Source organism: Vidua chalybeata, chromosome 17 (genome assembly GCF_026979565.1).
Source record: "Vidua chalybeata isolate OUT-0048 chromosome 17, bVidCha1 merged haplotype, whole genome shotgun sequence".
Lineage (NCBI taxonomy): Eukaryota > Metazoa > Chordata > Aves > Passeriformes > Viduidae > Vidua > Vidua chalybeata.
Genome location: NC_071546.1, coordinates 7,708,686 through 7,728,322, shown reverse-complemented (window position 1 = coordinate 7,728,322; position 19,637 = coordinate 7,708,686). Strand labels below are relative to the sequence as shown.

At 58.6% G+C, this 19,637-nt stretch overlaps 2 protein-coding genes and 1 long non-coding RNA gene across 6 annotated transcripts; 2 read left to right on the top strand and 1 right to left on the bottom strand.

Annotated features, from left to right (window-relative positions):
* Positions 1 to 657: 657 nt before the first annotated feature.
* REM1 (RRAD and GEM like GTPase 1) lies at positions 658 to 5,440 on the top strand. Its single transcript, XM_053958426.1, has 4 exons — positions 658 to 1,100; positions 1,250 to 1,332; positions 2,347 to 2,551; positions 2,735 to 5,440. Exons 1-4 carry the CDS (start codon positions 791 to 793, stop codon positions 3,010 to 3,012), a joined length of 876 nt encoding a protein of 291 aa, XP_053814401.1. The 5' UTR covers positions 658 to 790; the 3' UTR covers positions 3,013 to 5,440.
* LOC128796603 (uncharacterized) lies at positions 5,365 to 6,009 on the bottom strand. Its single transcript, XR_008433850.1, has 2 exons — positions 5,867 to 6,009; positions 5,365 to 5,510 (listed from the first exon to the last, which is right to left on the bottom strand). It is a non-coding gene; the product is annotated as an uncharacterized LOC128796603 (long non-coding RNA).
* A 28-nt stretch (positions 6,010 to 6,037) lies between these two features.
* On the top strand, positions 6,038 to 19,265 carry HM13 (histocompatibility minor 13). 4 transcript variants are annotated; one of them, XM_053958415.1, is made up of 13 exons: positions 6,038 to 6,254; positions 7,559 to 7,657; positions 8,880 to 8,962; positions 10,043 to 10,131; positions 10,926 to 11,011; positions 11,124 to 11,249; positions 13,053 to 13,110; positions 13,729 to 13,812; positions 14,130 to 14,166; positions 15,139 to 15,241; positions 16,020 to 16,105; positions 17,856 to 17,904; positions 18,858 to 19,265. In XM_053958415.1, the coding sequence occupies exons 1-13, from the start codon at positions 6,075 to 6,077 to the stop codon at positions 19,248 to 19,250; spliced, it is 1,473 nt and encodes a 490-aa protein (XP_053814390.1). In that variant the 5' UTR covers positions 6,038 to 6,074; the 3' UTR covers positions 19,251 to 19,265. The 4 variants fall into 4 exon arrangements, with proteins under 4 accessions (XP_053814390.1, XP_053814391.1, XP_053814392.1 ...); XM_053958416.1 differs by having other exon boundaries at positions 17,776 to 17,904; positions 18,858 to 19,028; XM_053958417.1 differs by lacking the exon at positions 17,856 to 17,904 and adding an exon at positions 18,045 to 18,234 and having other exon boundaries at positions 18,858 to 18,944.
* The last annotated feature ends 372 nt before the right edge of the window (positions 19,266 to 19,637 follow it).

Here is a 19,637-nt window from a genome sequence, read left to right as displayed (position 1 = left end):
CTGAAGGATGTCCTGGGACCAGCCCTGGTGCCATGAGGCTCTGCCAGTATATCCCAGTGTGGTTGGACTGGTAACCCAGTGTAGGGTCAGAACAGTGCCCGCAGTGGGACACTTTGGGACAGTGCTGCCAGTGTCCGAGATCAACAGACGGGATCAAATAAAAACAGCTCCTGCTATTGCCCGTGCCAGGAGACCCTCAGCCTTGTATTCAATCATTGCATCTTAGAGCTGCACAGCCGGGCTCTGGGCTTCTAGGTCCTGAAAAAGCACATCTTCCCCTGGGCAGGGCAGGACCGGACTGGGCTCGGCTCACTTCCTTGGCGGAGCTGAGCCTGGGGTGGTGAGACCAGGGCCGGGAACCGGGCTGACGCAGCTCCACGCAGGACCGGAGCGTGGTGGAGCCCGCGGAGATGCATCCCGCAGCATCCCCATGTAACCCTTGCTCCCCATGACCGAGGAACGGGTCCCGGGGGAATTCGCCGTTCCTCGGCACCGCAAGCCCCGAGAAGACCTCGGGGACCGGGGCAGGGCGGCTGGGCCGGACCGAGGCCAGTGCGGGCGGGGGTGTGTCCGGCGGGGGAGGGATCGGAGCCGCGAGGGGCTCCACCTCCTGGGGCTTAAAGCTCGGGGCGGACGGCGGTGCGGGTGTCCCGGGAACGTTGTGCCCGTGTTGCCATCGGCTCAGAGCGGGAGCGGCTCCAGGAGCGGCAGCGTCGCGGTCGGGGGCTGCCGGGTGCGGGTACCCTTCGGGGCGACCTACGCCTACGGCCCCCTGCCCTCGGTGCTGGTGATGACCCTGAACACGCAGCCCGGGAGCAGGAGCCCGCTGCGGCGGAGGGCCAGCACCCCGCTCCCGCGGCCGGGTGGCTCTGGGACCACTTCGCGGGGTGACTCCTATCACCCCCAGCTCGGGCACACCGCCTCCGAGCCGGGCGGCAGAGTCCCCCGCGGCGGCTGGTCCCCCGACTCCTCGGGCTCCCCAAGGCTCAGGGAGCCCCGGTACCGAGTGGTGCTGCTGGGTGACCCCGGCGTGGGGAAGACCAGCCTGGTCAACCTCTTCGCCGGCGTCCAGGAGAGGGACCTGCTGGACCAGCACGGAGGTGGGTGTCTGTTGGGGGGATCTGGTGCTGGGTCACCTACGGGGCATCCTGTGGCCCCATGATGGGACAAACCCATGTGCGAGGCGGAGAGGAGCCCCGGACCCTGCTGGGAAGCGCGGCACTGACCGAGTTCTCCCGGTGTCCCGCAGGGGCCGCGTACGAGCGCAGGCTGACCGTGGATGGGGAGGAGACCACGCTGCTGGTGCTGGACACCTGGGAGTCAGAGCAGCGGGTATGGCGGGGCTGGGTGTTGGAGAGAGCTGAGTGAGCCAGGATGTGCCACGGGGACATTGTATGGGCACAAGTGCTGTCTTGGGGCCTCTGAGCGCTTTGAAGGGCAACCTGGCCCCCCCCCGTCCATTTCTGGGGCTCACCACCTTGGAGCACAGGATACACACTGGGCAAGACAGGCTGGGGTCACATCTCTGCATCCACCCTCCTGGGGCACGGGAGGCTGCCCGGCGTGTTCTCACTGGTGCGGATTCTTATATGATAACCCACTTGAAATTGCTTGGAAGTGGTCTGGGAATGGGGCTGAAGAATCTAACTGGGTAAATCCACAAGTTGGTATTGCCAGCCAGAACACTTTAACGGACAGAACGGTGCTCCCAAGAGCCTGGCATAGGGCATTCCTCATGCCTAGATCATGAGGTATCTCCTGGGCAGAAATACCAGTGCTGCTGTCACTGCCTCCCCCCAAACTCCTCCCTCCTTCCCTTCCTGCCAGGGCCCTGCATTCCTGTAGGTGCCACCAGGCAGTGAGTCCCTGGGAATGGGGACAGAGGCAGTGCCCAAGCTGTGGACAGGGGTGCAGCACCTATATGGACTGAGCTGTGTTTGGCATGCACTACCCAGAGGTGCCCCAGCACTGTGACACCCCAACAATGGCCCCTTTTTTCCCACTATGGCTTATTCCCACACTGCCCAGCAGCGCCTGGATCATGCAGGGTGCAGCACCCACCACACCGTTCCAGGGCATTCCCAAGGGATTCAGCCTCACCTCCCCCCACCAAGCAGACCCCACAGCCCCAGTTTGTTGTTGATAGAGAGGAAAACTCCCAAACATTCCCTCAAAATCAAGAGCTTTTAATCTGCATTTAATTAATAGGGTAACACATCTGTTCACCACAGTGTGGGGGCTGGTGGGGTGTGCTGACAGGTCCCATCAGTGCCAGGGTGCTCTGCTGTCCCCTGGAAATGGTCATGGCCACGGATTGGTGACGTCTTGTTCCCCATGTGGTGACAGGGTGAGGAGAGCCAGAGCCGTAGCCACTGCCTGCATGTAGGGAATGCCTACATCATCGTTTACTCTGTCACTGACCGGGACAGCTTCGAGAGTGCCTCAGAGCTGCGCATCCAACTGCGCCGCGCGCGCCAGGCTGAGGACATCCCCATCATCCTGGTGGGGAACAAAACTGACCTGGTGCGGTGCCGTGAGGTGTCTGAGGAAGGTGAGTAGGGATGAAGCTTCTGCCTGGTGGAGACCCCTGAGGGGGCTCCACGCCCAGCTGCTTCCCCCATATCTGTCCCCTCGTCCCTGGACGTGCAGCTGTTGTTGTGCATGTGGCAGTGCTCATCCCACAGCACTTGAGGTGCCAGCAGGGCCATGCTCCCTCCCTTCCCTTCCCTTGCAGAGGGCCAGGCCTGCGCCGCTGTCTTCGACTGCAAGTTCATTGAGACGTCGGCGGCTCTGCAGCACAACGTGGCCGAGCTCTTCGAGGGGGTGGTGCGGCAGATCCGCCTGCGCCAAGGGGGCAAAAAGTCCCACCTGCACCCCACGCCTGGCCAGAAGCACAAGGAGAGCCTCGCCAGCAGAGCCCGGCACTTTCTCGACAGGCTGGTGGCCAGGAACAGCAGCAAAGTGGCCCTCAAAGTCCGTTCCAAGTCCTGCCATGACCTGTCTGTGCTCTGAGAGCCACGGTCCTGTCCCTCCACACATGCCAGCTGGGACTCTGCTCTCTGCCAGCAGTGTGGCCAGCGGCTCTGTGAAGAGCTCAGACGGGGCTGGAGTGATGCTGAGGATGTGGAGCTGTTTTCACTGGTGCTGAGGGATGTGAAGGTGCTCTGGATCCGGCCACTCCCCTCCAAGAGAGGGAATAAGTGGGATCAGGTCCGTGGAGTGGAGGATGGGATGGGTACCTGCACTTGGGGTGGTGAGATTTTGGATCACAGCTGCTCCTGCAGAGCCAGAGGTGAGGGGGTGGCTGTGCCCCAGAGCAGGGCTGGAGGCTACCAGGAGTGTGGCAGGTCCCACTTGCAGTGCTGTCCTTTGCAGGGCAGCAGGGACTGGCAAGGGCACCGTGGCATTGTCCACCTTGGACAGCCTGGAGCCTGGCTGGGAAGAGGGGGCAGGGGAGCACCAGCAGCGTCACCTGGCACCCTGACCCTGCTGTGCCAGGGCTTTGTGCCATGTCTCACTGGCACCAGTGTTTCTGTGCTCTCTCTGTACTGGTGTGATGGGGAAACCCTTGATCTGCAGAATAAACCACATCAGGGAGGTGCTGTTCTCTGCTGGGTCCCTGCCCTGAGGAGCCACATCCCAGAGCCACACGGTCAGATGGAAGCTCTGTTCCTTGCCTATGGCCAGGGCTGAGGATCTGCTTCCTGCTCTGGCCAGGCCTTGGCCTGCTCCTCCATTAGCTGGAGTGTCTTGGGGCAGGGAGAGCCTCTGTCCAGGGCTTCCTTTGGCCACCCTTCCTGGAGGTCCCAGTTCTTCACCCAGTGGTCCAGCATCATCCCCTGTGAAGCCTCCTGCATTTCCCAGCTCTGGAAAAGCCTGTGGGAAGGGCTGAGCTCTGCTGAGCTGCAGGTTTAAAGCCCCTGAGCACTGTGGGAGCTGCAGCCTGGGCAGGGAGCTGGGAACTTGGTGGTTCCTGGTGCCCCAAGAAGGGGCAGGGAGCAGGAGCTGAGCAGAATGGCACAGCCAGGAAGGGACGTGCTTGGCTGCAGCAAGCAGGGAGTGACCCTGGGCACCCAGGGAGGCGATGCTGGAGCTGTGTGGGCTTTGCCTGTTGTTTTTAGGCAGCAGCTGGGATACCACGGGGGAACCTGCTCAGCATCCCGGGCCCGATGCCAGGGAGGATCAGTGGTGCCCTCCTACTCGGGTCGGGAGTTTCCGCTCGCTCTGTGGTCAGACTGTGGGGAACCACTGGCTGTGGCTGGCACAGATGGGACACTGGGATGGGCCAGCACCCTGTCCCTATGGGAACCTAGTCTGTCCAGAGGTGCAAGTCCCAAGTTTTGCCCTCAGAAATGGGGAGGTGGGTGCTCAGATTTTTTTTCTGTGCTGCTTAGCCCATGGCATTGCTGCTGCTCTGCTCCTACTGCTCTGTCCTAGAGCTCCCAGCTCGCCGATTCCTGGTGCTGCTGGAGGTGATGCTGTGGTTCACACAGCTGAGGTTGGGGGCTGCACCCGAGGGACAGGGGCTCCTTGCTGCTGCCGGTCCCTCCTGCAGCTGCAGCTGGTGTTTCCCTGTGGCAGGAGGCGGGGGAGGGAGGCCATGGGATGGAAAGTTGGCAGTCAGCAGAGAGGGGAGTGGAAAGAATGAGCTCAAACCCAGAAAAATGCAGCCGTGCTGGAGGATGGGAGGAGTGGGAGGAGAGGCCAAGGGGGGCCACGGTGAGGCGCTGGGAAACGGAGAGAGGGTGGAAGGAGGGGGGAGGCGGGAAGGAGGAGGTGCTGGCAGGGGGCCAGGGACTGCTTGTGGTCCCCATCTGGGCTCACTCCTGGGGAAGGTGGTGCCAGGTCTTGGTGGTACCAGCTGCTCCAGCGAGTGCTCTCGGGGCTATCCCAGTGCCATCAGCCTCTGGGTGGCCACTGGCTCCAGTGCTATCCATCCCTGGGTGGCCACCAGCCCTAGCACACTCTCCCCTCGTCCCATGGGCTGCCGGTGCCCAGCACCCTGCTGGCTCCTCACTGGCATGCGGCCACCCTGGGCCAGCAGCCCCCGACTCCCCCATCTCGCTCTGCACAGCGACGCTGCCCTTTGTGAGCATTCCCAAGCCAGGCTGGGATTCAGAAGGGGGCAGTGACAGTGCCAGGGTGGGATGCAGGGGGGTGTGGGGGCACACTGCCTTCTGCTGCCCATCCAGCTCCGCTCTGGGAACAGCAGTTGCAGGGAGAGGGCAGCATCCCGGGCAGGAGGCCAACCCCGCAGAGAGGGGCTCCCAGGAGGCCTTCCCATCTGCCCTCCGCCTGAAACACGGAGCTATGAATCACCCCGCTCCTGAAATAGATTTATTTAAAATATAAAATTTAAAAGACTTTTTTTTTTTTTAATTAAAGACTCGTTTTTTTAATCCCTGCTGTGCTCCCATCTCCTCGCCCATAGCTCAGATCTAAACTGGGGGCAGCACCATTTCACTGTGCTCAAATCTTCACCAATTTTTGCTCCTCAGCAGACGTTCAACCTGGTGAGGAGGAGGAGAAGGCTTGGTGGCACAGCCGAGCTGCCAGCGGCTTGGAGTATTTGTGAGGAAAACACACATTTCGGCCAATTTTCCAGCAGAGCCTGGTCCCGGTCCAGCGCGTGGGGAGAATTTGCTGCCATTTATAAGGCATTTTACAGAAGGGCAGTTTGCTCACGGCTGGGCTGGGAGCACTCAGGGGGATTCCCAAGAACAGGGGTGCGGGTCCTCGGAAAACAGCGAAGGGCAGGAAAACCCAGGGCGGCCCAGGAGCCCCGGACCCAACTCGCTCGTGGAGCTGGAGCTGCCACCTCCCCGCTCGTGCTCCAGGGGGGCTGCGGGGAAACCGGGAGCCTTACCCGCAGGGACCTCCTCGGGCGTTCGCCTGCCCTGCCCACAGCGAGGCTCGGTCGGGCGGGGCCCCAGCCCAGGGCGGCGGCGCCGGGCTCTGCCCTTCTCCTGGCACGGGGGCCGCCGGGGCGGGGCCGGCCTCAGCGCCGCTACGCGTGACGCACTTCCGGTCGGTAAGGGGACGTGTCGGTGCGGACCGCGGTGGGAGCAGCCGCCATGGAGGAGCCCGCGGCGCACAACGGCAGCGCCGCCGGGGCCGCGCCCGGGGCCGGGACCCCCGCCCGCCCGCCCGCCACCCCCGAGGGCATGGCGCTGGCCTACGGCAGCCTCGTCCTCATGGCGCTGCTGCCCATCTTCTTCGGGGCGCTGCGCTCCGTCAGCTGCGCCAAGAGCAAGGTACCCCCGCGGCTCGGGGCAGCCGGGCCTATAGGGCCTCGCCCCTCCCCAAGGGTCCCCTCCGGGCGCTCCGTTCCACGGGAGGACCGGCAGCTGCACGGCCCCGGCCCTGGGCCTGGAGGCGCAGGGGACCCCGGGGAGAGAGTTGGCTTCCCCCAGGGCTTCTCCAGCCGCGTCCTCACCGCCCCCGTAAATTCAAGTGCTGCAAAACACAACCGTCCCTTGTCCCTCCTCGAGAGGAGCTGTGCTGGGGGGACTCGTGTGTGGCTGTGCCCCGCGGCACTGCGGCTGGTCCGGGGGTGCTCTCCTGCCTGCACACCCTGTTCTGTCCCAGTACTCCTCCCGCCGTTCTCTGCATTTCATAGCAGGGACTTAAATCCCAACAGTTGGGCTGCTGTAGCTCAGGAGGGAGGACTGTTTTACACAATCTGATCTATTATTATTTTTAAAATCTCCTTTTCTGCTCTTAAGCCTCATATCAGGGGCTTCAGCTGATCTTGGGGGGGCTTCTGGCAGCCCAGGCAGTGGGGGGCTGTGAGCAAAGCCCAGCTGTGATTCAGGGTGGGGGCTCTCATCCCTCACTCTGCAGGGAGCAGCAGGAATTTGGGCACCTCTGTGCTGCCGGGCACAGCATGACAACTGCCGTGCCCAGGATAAGCTGCACAAGGGCTTTTGAGGTGCCCTCGATCTGTGCTGGCCGCAGGTGTTTGCCTGAGTGAGATTAGATCTCTGAGCAGCAGCCAGCTGGGCCTGGAGCAGGCAGGGAACAGGCAGCCCTCTGCCTCCTCTGAAAGCTGAAGGTCTCCCATGGGAAATGGCTTGAAAGGGGCTGGTTGAGGTGGTGCAAAGATGTCTTGGAAGGGGTTTATAAATCTGGGGCTTTTGAGCATGAGAAGTGTCCCAAGAGCAAGGTGAGGGATGAGGAGGTGGCTGGAGAGACGTGTCATGCACGGGGTGATCACAGATGGTGGCACAGATGGGGCTGGCTGGGCGTGAGCGGTGAGGGAGCCCAGCTCCCCTCTGGGCAGGGGAGAACGGAACAGTGCCAGTACAGGATTTTTTCCTTCTCCAGGAGGAGAAAAGCAGTAAATTGTGGCTGCCCTGGAAAGGACATGTGTTTGCATTTTCCAGCTCAGGCTCTGCCTCTGACACAGCCTCACCTCCGGATATAGCAGGGGCCAGTGGGTGTTTTGTCCCTCTCAAAACCACTGTGGAGTGTTGTGTGTTGTGTCTGTTCACCCCCTGCTCAGGTGTGAAGGCAGGGCAGGGGCTGATCCATTTCTGTTCTATCCTTCTCTCCCCAGAACTCCTCGGAGATGCCAGAGACCATTACCAGCCGAGACGCTGCTCGCTTTCCCATTGTTGCCAGTTGCACCCTCCTGGGGCTCTACCTCTTCTTTAAAGTAAGTGAGTGGCACTGGAGCTGGGGCAGGACATTCTCCCACCTGGCAGGAGCTCCCATAATGGGGTGCCTCTGTTTTTGGCCCTTAGTGTTGGAACAGAAGGTGTGTAAGGCTGCACAGATCGGGCTCTTCAGTGTCACCATGCAGGAGGACGTCAGTTCTTGCCTGAATTGTCACAGCTTGGGGGAAATCAGAGCCTGTTTGTGCACAGGTTGTTTCTGGAGAACTGCCGAGGAGCAAATAGCCCTGAGCTCTTCCTGCCTCCGTGGGCCAACCTAACAGGGCATAGGCTGGAGCCAGAGGGTGCCAGGGTCTCTGAGGGGCAAATGCTGCTGGCTTTGTGTTGTGTTTCATGCTGTGCTCCTGGAGCCATTTCGGCTGCAGGCCTGGGGGAGCCCCTGTGTGATCAGGTGAAGTTTTTTAGATGTTCAGAGCCCACAGGCAGAGTCAGGTGACCTGAGAAATGGATGGGAGCTCTCAGCAGCACGTGGTGGTGGTGTGGAGATGTCGTGGCCTCAAGCTCCTTGGGCTGCCCATGCAGGTCTGGCACATGGCTGAGCTCCCAGAAGGGTCTGGGGAGCTGCAGCACAGAGTGGTCCTGTGGGCATGGCAGCTTCCAGCTGTGCTATTTTGAGATCCCTGCAAGGTGCCAGGGTGCTCCTGGCTGGCCAGGAGGTGAAGGTTAAGGTGCAGAGTTGGGAATGGTACAGTTCAGTCCCCTCTCTGCCAATGGCTGTGTGCCATGTGCTCGCCTAGTCCAGCATCCCCCTTCCAGGAGGGCACGGAGGGCCCCAGGATCCTTCCACACTGGTTTGTAGGGGTGTGATTCAGTAGGGGAGCGTGTGACTTGGAGGGCAGGAGTTTTAATAATGCCCTGTTTAATTAGGGCAGGGGATGCTACTGCTCCCCTGGGCCTGGGCAGCCCCTGGGAGCAGTGCCTCTCTCCCTGCTCTGCAGGGGAAGCTCTGGCCTCCTTTCTGCAGCACTGGAGTTATTTTTTGACCTGAGCAGCTCACAGATGTGCTACAGCTCACGGGCCCATTGTGCTTGTTCTTTGAGCACACGGCTATTTCCAACATATTCTCCCTCAGCATGCAGGAATTTGGGTTATTCTAGCTATTCTTCTCATCTCCCTGGAGCACTGACACAGCAGCTGCCAACAGGAGCATGAGGATGGGGAGGATGCTGTTCTTACTAACCCCTCTGTGGTTTTGTCTTGCAGATATTCTCTCAAGAGTACATCAATCTTCTGCTTTCCATGTATTTCTTTGTGCTGGGGATCCTGGCCCTGTCCCACACTATCAGGTACAGCACAAGGATGGGTGTGACTGGGGCAGGGCTACCTAAAGCTTCAGTTCGTTTTATTGGGAGATTTTCAGAGCACCAGTGCCCTGCAGGAGAGCCAGGTCTTTAGGGTATTTGCCCAACCTATTAGGGTGTTGTCCCTCGTGGTAGGAACCAAAGCCCTGGGGGTCCTGGGAAGCCAGCACTGGGACAAGGCCAGCTCACCCTAAGGAGCTTCTCTGGCTCAGAATCACAGAATCAGAATATCCTGAGTTGCAAGGCATCCACGGATTGGATCTATCCAATGATTTTGTCCAACTTCTGACCCTCCACAGGACAATTCCAAAAATCCCACCGTGTTCCTGAGAGCGTTTTCCAAACAGTTCTTGAAATCTGGCAGGCTCGGGGCCATAACCACTTCCCTGGGGAGTCTGTAACAGTGCCCAGCCAGTCTCTGGGTGAAGAGCCTTTTCTTTATATCCAACTTAAACCCCTTTTGGCACAGTCCTTGCTCCCTGCAGAGGGGAGAGCTCTTCAGCACCCTAACTGGGATGGGTGACACCGGCAGCTGGAGCTCATGGTAATGTCCCTGGCCTCTCGTGCCAGGCGTGGCATGAGGTGTTGAAAGCTCAGGCTGTTTCAGTAACTGAAAAAGTTGAACTGGTTTCCTGTTTCATGAGCTCTGCAGTGTTGGGGACCAGATGGTTTCCCTAGACTGGTGCTGGGCAAGGGCTTTGCTCTGCTCCTGGCTCTACAGCAGAGCCAGTCAGTGGTGGCCCAGCCACTGCTGGGTACCCAGAGAATTGTTGAGGGGCATAGGGGATTTGCTGGGGTCTGGGGTGGGTCCTCCTTTCTTGTGGGTGATGCTCTGTTTTCTTGCCCTGGAGGATTTGGGGGGCTGTCACATATAGCCAGATCAGATCTCTATGCAGGATGAGTTGCTGTGGCTCCTGTCCCTGATGTCCAGGCTAGTCCCTGATGGAACAGATGGCATTTCCCCTCTTGGGAGGGGGTGTGGGGCCCCCTCAAACGCAGAGGTGCTGGGCAGCACATCTTGTGGGGCTTCTGTCAAACTGCCCTTCTCTACACCTCTCGTTTCAGCCCCATGATGAACAGATTCTTCCCTGCAAATTTCCCCAACAAACAGTACCAGCTCCTCTTCACCCAGGGCTCCGGGGAGAGCAAGGAGGGTACGTTGGCTTTCCGGTCTTTCAGGGGAGCCTGAATGCTTTCTGCCTTTACTGTTTTTTTTGTTTTGTTTTGTTTTGTTTTGTTTTGTTTTTTTTTGTTTTTTTTTGTTTTTTTTTTGGTCTTATTACTCTCAGCCCATTGAAACAACCTTCTCAAAGACTTGCCTCCTGCTCCCTGCTGAGCTTCCATAGCCACTGTGAGCCCTGTGTGTCCCTGCAGAGCTGGGCTGGCACTCTGTACTGCCTCTGGCTGGCCTGGAGACCCCAAAAACACCTCCCAGAGTGCTGTGGGGATGGAGCTATGGCTGTCATTAAATGCACAACCTTTATTTAAGCCCCATGGAAAGCATAGATCTGACTGATTTGTGCTGCCTTATCTGGGCCAGATATTTGCACTGGCAGAAGATGCTTTGATAAGTGTCCTGCCTTGTAGTAGCTTTACTGTTAAGGGACTATTTCTGGTGATACCACCAGGAGTTAACTGGCACAGGAAGAGGGAGAAGATTTGCCTCTCCCTGCCTTAGGCAGTGCCTGAATCCAATTTCCTTATTGACAGCAGGACCATGGATGCTGTCCATGTGCAGAGTCTGGCTGAAGGAGAAGGTCTGAGCTTTCCAGAGCCCACTGCTCATTCCCAGGCGGTTTGCATGTGTGTACCACGAGTACAGTGCCCTCGTTTGGGACGTGAGCACTGAGCTCTGGGCTCCCCAGCTGTGGAATCACTCATCTCAGCCCTGCTTGGGAAGGGGAGCTGCCCGGCCTGCCCCAAGTCTGACTTCTCTGTTTTCTTGCAGAAATAGTGAATTATGAGTTTGACACCAAGGATCTCGTGTGCCTGGCCTTGAGCAGTGTTGTGGGGGTCTGGTACCTGCTGAGAAAGGTAAGTGAGGCACAGCTGGGGACTGGGCTGGATCAGACACGGACTCATTTCCATGCAAGGTGCGGGTTCCATGTACAGCAGGACTCAGATCTCCGTTTCCTGTCCTTCTCAGCACTGGATTGCCAACAATCTCTTCGGGCTGGCATTCTCCCTCAATGGGGTGGAGCTACTGCACCTGAACAACGTCAGCACTGGCTGCATCTTGCTTGGGGGCCTCTTCATCTACGATGTGTTCTGGGTAAGCGGGAGCATTCTGCAGGGCACTGGTGGAAGTGTGTGCTTGGCATTCTGCCTTTGTGGAGGCACCACGCTGACTGGACACACACACTTGAAGTCAGAATTTTTGGTTTCTCAGCTCAGAGGGGTGTGGCAGGGTTGATGACAGAATCCACAGTGGCAGAATGTGGCTCATCAAGTGTGTTTTCTTTTATTCTCTCACTCGGAGAGCCCAGGGCTGGCAGGGACCTCATCAGAGTTATTGTGGGGTACTTAGTGTGTGCCATATCCGGTCCTGTATTCCCCACTATGGTCTTCCCAAGACCTGACAGCTGTTGGGTGGGCTGGAGGCTGCTGTGGGGCACACTGAGCCTGCTTGTATGAGCTGTGCCTTGGCTCTGTCATCTGCTGGTTTCATTAGTGTCCTTCTGTTCTCTTGCACAGAGGACCAGACCCTGGAATGCCTCCAGTCCTCTTTCCTCAGCCAGTGCTGCACCCTGACTTTTTCATTTTAAGATTTTCCTTATTTCTTGCAGTGTATTTGAGCTACTTTTGTAGAGGAACGGGGGGCAGGGAAGGCAGGAATGCAGCCGTGTGCTCTGCTCCATGGATGGGAGAATGTTTCTCCTTATAATGTCCGTATTCCCCAGTCCTTCCTGCTGCCTCCACCTTCTGAATCACCATGTTTCCAAATGTCTGAGAGCCTTGTATACATTGAGGTCTGTCCAGCAGCTCTGCAGCTGCCTATGTAATCCCTCCATATTTGAGCCTGGCTACTGTGGGTTGTTTTGTACTTGGCTGGTGGTGCCCCTGTTTCCCAGGCTCGTTAACAGTCTGGGCTCTGTGGTTTTTTAGCCTGTGGGCCACTTCCTCTGCAGCTTTCAGCTGGAGGGGACTCAGCCTTCTGCCTTAGCACACCTGGTGCCCCAGGCCCTGCTTAATGTGGGAGTGTCTTCCCAGTGCTTTGGGGACAATGAGTGCTATCCACTTGCTGGCTGTCTCTCACCTCGGCTTCCCCATGGATCAGAGTATTGCTGGAGACTTGGGGAAGGGCTGCCTTGAAGTGGAGGCCCTCGTACTGTGCCCCTCTGCAGGAACCGGTCACTTGGATCTTGGCATGGATTCAATCACAGTGAGATCCCAGAAGGGTTTCAAGGAGGAAGGGGATCTCAATGCTGTTGCCCCCACATAGTTTTGGGGGGCCATGTGATGCTTTTCCCTGATCCCAGTGTTGAGGCTCCAGGGTCTTGCTCACCCAGTGCTAACCAGCGCCTGTTTTTTTGCCTGCTGGACTGGAAGCTTAGAGATGGCAAGGTGCAGAGATCAGAGTGGCTGCCCTCAGTGTTTACAGTCCACCCTGCAAATGCTGCCAGTATTTACAGCCGATAGGGCCACGCAAGTAAATGACCTCAGAGCAAACTGCTGCTGATCTGACACTTGCCCCTGTCCCCGCTGGAAGCTCCCATGCTGGGACACTCTGCTGGAAGCTCCTGCCCTCCAATTGGACTTTACATGGAGCTCACTGATTAAAGCTGAACTGAGGTGCAGGGCTGGGTGGTGGGCAGCAGCTCTGCCATGTGAATGCTGTCCCCATGCTGCTCTGAGAGCAGGACAGCCGTGAAGCAGCCACCTCCCCCAGTGCCACCGTATGCCTCCTCCCCAACACTGTGGGCTTGTTTGCAGGGCTCCTGCACCCACATTTTGGCAGGTCATTGGCTATTTTCTGCCGCTGAGGCCACTCCTGACCCTGGGGTGAGGCTGTAGCTGAGCGTGTGTGTGTGTATTCCTGTGCAGCTGTGGTCACCTTGGGCTCCTTCTGTTCCAGGTCTTTGGCACCAACGTGATGGTGACAGTTGCCAAATCATTTGAGGCCCCAATAAAACGTGAGTAGATCTTCCCTGTGTGCTGGGGTCCTTTTTGCTGCAAGCCCTGCCCCATGCACCCTCCACCTCTGGAGATGGTTCAAGCTGGGATGTATACAGGAGCATTTCCTGCTAGTGACCCCTCCTCCCTGTCACTGGCCAGCCTCAAGCCAAGGCAGGTTTCTGGAAAGGGATGGTTTGCAGTGCCCTTGTCTGTCTGGGTCACTCTGCACCTTTGGAGTGTGCAATTTCACCCACTTGTAAAAACAGTCCATACCAAATAGGCACCAAAAAAAAAAAAAAAAAAAAAAAAAAAAAAAAAACCAAACCAAAAAACAACAAAACAAACACCACCCCAAAACCAACCAAACAAAACAAACAAACAAACAAAAAACCCCACAGAGCCCCAAAACAGCAGGAGGGGTGAACTGGTGCTGCTGTGGAGCATGCAGTAGTTTGGTCCCTGGTTTCTTCTGGAATTGTCCCAGAAAGAATAAGGAAAGCTACAGGGAAGGAGGGGGCTGAGGGCAGGGACAGGCCCCTTGCCCTGCTCTGGTCCCTGTTTTCCAGGCCCAGTGGGGCTGGGGTCTGCTCGGTGGGGACACTCCCCCTCACTGTGCCTCGCTCTGCTCCTTGCAGTGGTTTTCCCTCAGGACCTGCTGGAGAAGGGGCTGGATGCCGACAACTTCGCCATGCTGGGACTGGGAGACATTGTCATTCCGGGTGAGGACAGAAGAGGGAGGATGGGGCTGGGGTCTCCTTTGAGGGGGCTGCGGGGAGCTGAGCAGGTGCCTGGCTCTGCCCTTGGGCCGACGCAGCGCCGCGCGGGTCTCGCCGTGGGCTGGGAGTCTCTCCGCAGGTCCGGGTGCTGTCCCGGTGCCGCGTGCCACGAGAGGGCACTGTCACCCCGAGCACGGCACGGAGCACCGCGGCTCCTGCCCTGCCGCTCCAGCCCCTCGCTGTCCCTTCCCTGCTCCCCTGGCCCCTCGCGGTCCCTCCTCTGCCACTTCCAGCCCCTCATTGTTTCCTTCTCCCTGCAGGGATCTTCATTGCCTTGCTGCTGCGGTTTGATATCAGGTGAGCAGGCGGCAGGGAAGGGTCTCTGGCAGGTTGGATCTTGCAGCATATTTGAGCTGCTTTTGTAGAGGAAAAAAGGGAAGGGGGAGCCAGGAGTGCAGTCCTGTGCTCCCTTCTGGAGCTGGGTGTGGAGACACACCAGGGGGTGTAAAGAAAAGCTCTTGGAAGAGGGGGCTGCCTCTGTGGGTATGTCCTGAGCACTGGGGGCAAGTGGTTCAGTTCAAGCATAGGTAGGGCAGGCAGCATAGGGACAGGGATCAGGGCAGCAGCACACAGCAGCCCCACAGAGCCTCACCAGCTCTCTGGAACCAAGAAGTGGAGGGCAGTGAGAGGAAGCACTGACAGTGTGGGAAAGAGCCAGGGGTGCTGGCACCTGGGAAGTGTTCTCATGGATGCAAATGGATGCCTGGCAGTGCTGGCTGCCTCCAGGTTGCCACTGATGTTGGAGGAAGCAGCTCCTTCCCATGTTGGGAAGCTGTACCTACAGCTGGGCTGCAGCAGTTGCCCCACACTGAAAGGCTCTGGGGAACAGGGTGTTCTGTGACTGAGGTGATGTGGCCCCACTCCCACTGCTCTTGCACAGACCCTCTGGTCTGTGCCAGCTCTTCCAGGTGTTACCACCCACATCCTGCCTGCACCTGCTGGGAATCCCAGTTCCTGCAGCCTGCCCCGTGATAAAATAGCAACTGCTGAGAGCCAGGGACAGGCTCCACCAAGACAATGGGACCTTCTCCCTGGGTCCTAGCCCTAATTCCTCCCTTCCCAGTTGCCATCCAGCAGCAGCATCACTTGCCTTCTTCCCTTCTCCAGCCTCAGTCCCACACTGCTCCCACAACACCAGGGGCTACACAGCCAGAGCATCGCTCCGCACACTCCATTGTGGTGGGAGATGCCCAAGAGTACAAGACCAATTCCATTTTGGCCACTGGCATTCCAGACAGGAGGTCATTGAGCTCTTCCCTTTCCCTACAGCCTGAAGAAGAACACGCACACGTATTTCTACACCAGCTTTGTGGCCTACATCTTTGGGCTGGGCCTCACCATATTCATCATGCACATCTTCAAGCATGCCCAGGTGAGCTCCACCCTGCTGCCTCCTGTGGATGCACATCCAAGTGGGTCAGGCCAGCTTGGCCACGAAGTTCCTGCATCTTGCCAGGAAAAAGTAGATTTATTTCTTCTCTTGGCTTTGATTTTCCAGTGCTTGCCTGTACCTTTCCCTTCCCAAAGCTCCTGTGCCCAGCTGGAGCAGAGGCCTGTTTGGGGCAAGGCTCCTTGTTTCCAACAGCAGCCCCTCAGCCAGGGGCCCTGTGTTTTTTGGCTCTTTGCAACCAAGCTGCCCTGAGCACCCACTGGCTGTGCTGCAGGGGGCTCTGGGAGCACATACACTGTGGTCTGCACAGGGGCTCTCAGTGTGTTCATGGCCCACTGGGACCTTCCAGTGAGCATTTTCACAGAATCCCAGAATGATTTGGGAAGGGACCTCGGAGACCATCTTGTTTCAACTCCCTTGCCATGGGCAGAGACACCAACCACTAGACCAATCTGCTCCATGCCCTGTTCCAGCCTGTCCTTGAACACTTCCAGGGATTGAACATCCACAGCTTCTCTGGGCAGCTTCTGCCAGGATCTCACCACCCTGACAGGAAATAATTTCTTCCCAATATCCAATCTAGCTTCATGCTGCTGGAGCTCTAACTTAGCTCTTGAAGCTGCTCTTTGGGGTGTTTACTCCTGTGTAGCCATGTGACAGATACCATGGGTGCAGAGGGGACAAGGCCATGAGCTCACCTTGCACTCTTCCCTCGGGGTGATTTGTGGTTTGATTTAACAGTTGTTTTTCTTCCCCACAGCCTGCGCTGCTGTACCTGGTCCCTGCCTGCATTGGATTCCCGCTTCTGGTGGCCTTGGCAAAGGGAGAAGTAACCGAAATGTTCAGGTGAGCCTCAGCTGGCGATGGAGCTGTTTTGCCGGCGGCGCTGGAGCACATGAAGCGTGCAGATGTTCCCACGCCCGGGCACAGCTGGAGGGACGAGTTCATCTGGGCATGCTCTGGGTGTGCGCCGGCACGTGCGTGGGTGGAGGGAGCGGGTCTGTGTTTGTACATGCCGGGCCTGGCTCCAGCCGCCTCCCGGGAGCTGGGTGGGAGCTGCGGTGTGGTACCAGCAGGCAGCACCTGGTATTGCTTTACACCCCAGTGACAGACTCTTCCCATGCGCTGGCAGGCAGGGGAGGGTGGGACTGCACACCTGGTGTGGAGATACTTGGTCATTGTGTCCCAGGGCCTGTGGGTGGGGGAAAATGGAGCCAGAGCCGGCTGTGAGAGCAGCCAAGGCTGGTTCGAGCACATCCCAACCTCCCCACTTGGGCAAAGTCTTGTAGTTTGTAGTAGTCTCCCTGCCGCAGAGAGTGTGGGTACAGAGGGAAGGGGACTGGGCTGTTGTGCTCAGCTGTTCTTGGAGCCTGTCCAGGCTGTCAGTGGGCAGCTCTGGCCTCCTGCCTGAGAGCGGTTTCTCTGCCATGCTCGAGACTTGATGGTGGCTCAGCACAGTAATGATGGTTGATGCAGAGGAGGGAAGGGAACATCCTAAAGCAGGGCAGTGTACCCTCCAGCCTCCCCAGTGCCCCAGCCTGAGGAGCGTTCCTGAGCTCCCAGCCTCCTCAGAGGGAAACTGGGCGCAACGGGAAGCCAGCTGTCCTCCCTCCCCTCCCTCCCTCCCCTGGGAGATGCAGGTATGCATGTTCCCAGCGGCTCTCAGCTGGGCCGTCCCCAGCCCTGCCGCACCTGCCCCTCCTTTGATGTTTGCTTCTGACAATCGCTGCTGCAGGCACTGAGTGTCCTGGGATCGTCCTTCCTGTGCACCTGGGATCCTGCAGCCGCTTTCCCCAGTGCCGTGACTCACCAGCTGACAGCAGCAGCAGCTCCTGCCAGGAAACTGGGGAGAGATGAGCTGTGAGGCCGGGCCCACTGGGCAGCAAGGAGCACAGGGAGCCTGGCAGCCAGGGCCTAGTGCCCTCCCAGAGCAATAGCACAAGCTGCTCCAGCAGCAAAGTGTTGCCAGGGCAAGGGCAGGATGCTGGAGGGTTGCAAACTTGATGGCCCCTGGGGGCCAGACCTCCCTTGAAGCAGCTCCAGTTGCAGGCAGAGGAAGTGGGATTCAGAGGGACTGATGCCTGGAGGGCAGTGGCTCCCACCAAAGGAATCCCACCAGGTGTAGGTAGCTCTGCTGTGCTGCTTTGGTGTTCCCTGATCCCTCCCTGAAGCTGGCAGTTCCTGTGGTCTCTGCCTACACATGGTATCTCACAGCAGTGATGGTCTGCAGGCAGGGTGGGAGTGAGCAGATCTGTGCTGCAGGCCCAGGGAAGGGGTGCTGGGGGAGCAGAGGTCGGTGACATCGGGATCAGCTCCATGGCTCTCAACCATGCCAAACCTCCCTAGGCTAGGCAGGAAGCTCCCTTAGCAGTAGTTACCCATCCTGCCTCCCCCATCTCCTGTGGGCACGCTGTCCTTGAGCGGCAGGACAGAGTCTGCTGTGTCTCTCTGTCACCTGCCCAGCCCCTGGGCTGCTCCACTGCCACCTCCCCACTGCCTAGGCTTGCTCTCCCTAGGTTCTGGCTGCCTGACTCTGCTCATGCCAGTGGGAGCTGCCTCATCCCCAAGTTTCAGTGCTCACTTTTCCATTCTGCAGCCCTGTCCTGGAGTCTTGCAGGCAAGGAGAGGCCAGCAGGTGTAAGCAGGTGAAGGGGGATGCAATGCTTCCTGCACAGGGTGGTGCGTTCTCGGTGCTATCACTCCACAACTCTTCTGCTTTTTCTCTCTCCCCCCACCCTCCTTTCTGTCCTTGTCTTTCCCTTCCTGCTTCCTCTCTCTCCTGCAGCTATGAATCCTCTGCTGAAATCTTGCCTCACACACCAAGACTTACCCACTTCCCCACGGTGTCTGGCTCGCCGGCCAGCCTGGCTGATTCCATGCAGCAGAAACTGTCCTGTCCCCGCCGACGCCGGCAGCAGAGCCCTAGTGCCATGTAGCCACTGCCACCGGGGCCCCTTATCTGTCGCTCTGGCCAGGTAGGGGCAGGTCCTGGCTCTCCCTGGCCCAAGCTCTCCCTGTTCCCAGCTCTCCTCACTCTGGGCAGAGCCTGGAGCTGTTGCTGCACTGCTGTGGGCCGGCTTCTCTCCCATTCTGAGAGAGGAGACTGGGAAGGGCAAGAAGATTTGACATCCCAGACCTTGTTCTTTCTGCTTGGAGCAGCATTCCCATTTCCTTAGTCAGAGCCCTGGGGCCACTGCTGGAGGGGGTTTGCAGCCAGAGGAGTGAAACCCTGGGAGGGAACACTGCTGTTGGTCTTGTTGCAGTTCCCCTGTTTACTGGCCCTGCTGGCACCCGTGCTCAGCCAAGGAAAGCATGTGCTATCCAGGATATCCAATAGTGCTCTTGGGAACAAGGACAGATCCCCGGGCACAGAGCTGGCCCCTGGCTGGATCCACCCTACCCTTGGAGATGTCTGGGGGGGATGCATCCCTCATCTCCCTGCCTGGGCTCTGCCCCATGGGGCTTCCTGTGCTGGGTGCTGATGGCTGGAGCCCACCTTGTCCTCAACAGCAGCAAGGCAGAAGCCGAGGCCACAGGCTGGGCTGGGGTTCTGTCCCCAGGGAGGAGCTGGCCCCACTCATATCCCTCTTGTCCCCAGCTACGAGGAGAGCTCAACCCTCAAGGAGGCAGCAGGGGCTTCCAAAGAAGAGCCAACAGAAGCCTCCAAGAAGGAGAAGTGACCTTGCCTGTGGGCCGTGCCCGGTGCTGCTGGGCTGGGGCCCTTCAAGACCCTCTGCAAGTGACAGACGACGAAACAATTGTGCAAGAGCATCGTGTTGTGTGTGTCGGAGCAGCCACCCAGGTGGGGTATCGATGTATGCCGGTTTTTAAATTTTGTATTGTGCATTTGCTTTCTCTCATATTAAACCATATTGAAGGAAGGAGTGCTGGTGTGGCCATGCCCCTGCTCAGCCAGCACTGGGATTGGCATCCAGCTCCCCCGCCTTCTCCCACTGGAGCCGGTGGCTATTGTCTGGCTGTTTCCAAGTGACCAAGTGACCATCCCCTTCCCCCTCCCACTTCTCTGGCACTGGGCCTTCCCCCAGCCTGGCCCCTGCTCTGTGATACCCAGATTTAGGGCCGGAGTCACTGAGCCCTGTGTGGGTTTGAGCCGGGATCTGGCCCTAGAGAAGGGTTGGTTGATCAGGGATTGGGATGCAGGAACCCCACAGGATAGGAATGTGCTCTGCCTCAGCTGCTGGGGTGCTCAGCAAGCTGAGGCTAATGCCCCATGGCCTGGGGGAGCAGGAATGGGAGGGGTAGGAGTGGGTAACCTCAAACCCAGCCCTGCAGCAGGGTAAGGATAGTATGGATTGTCCCCCTTCCTTGCAGGGAGCCAGGCACCATCCTACACCCTTTAGATCTGGGATGGGCAGAG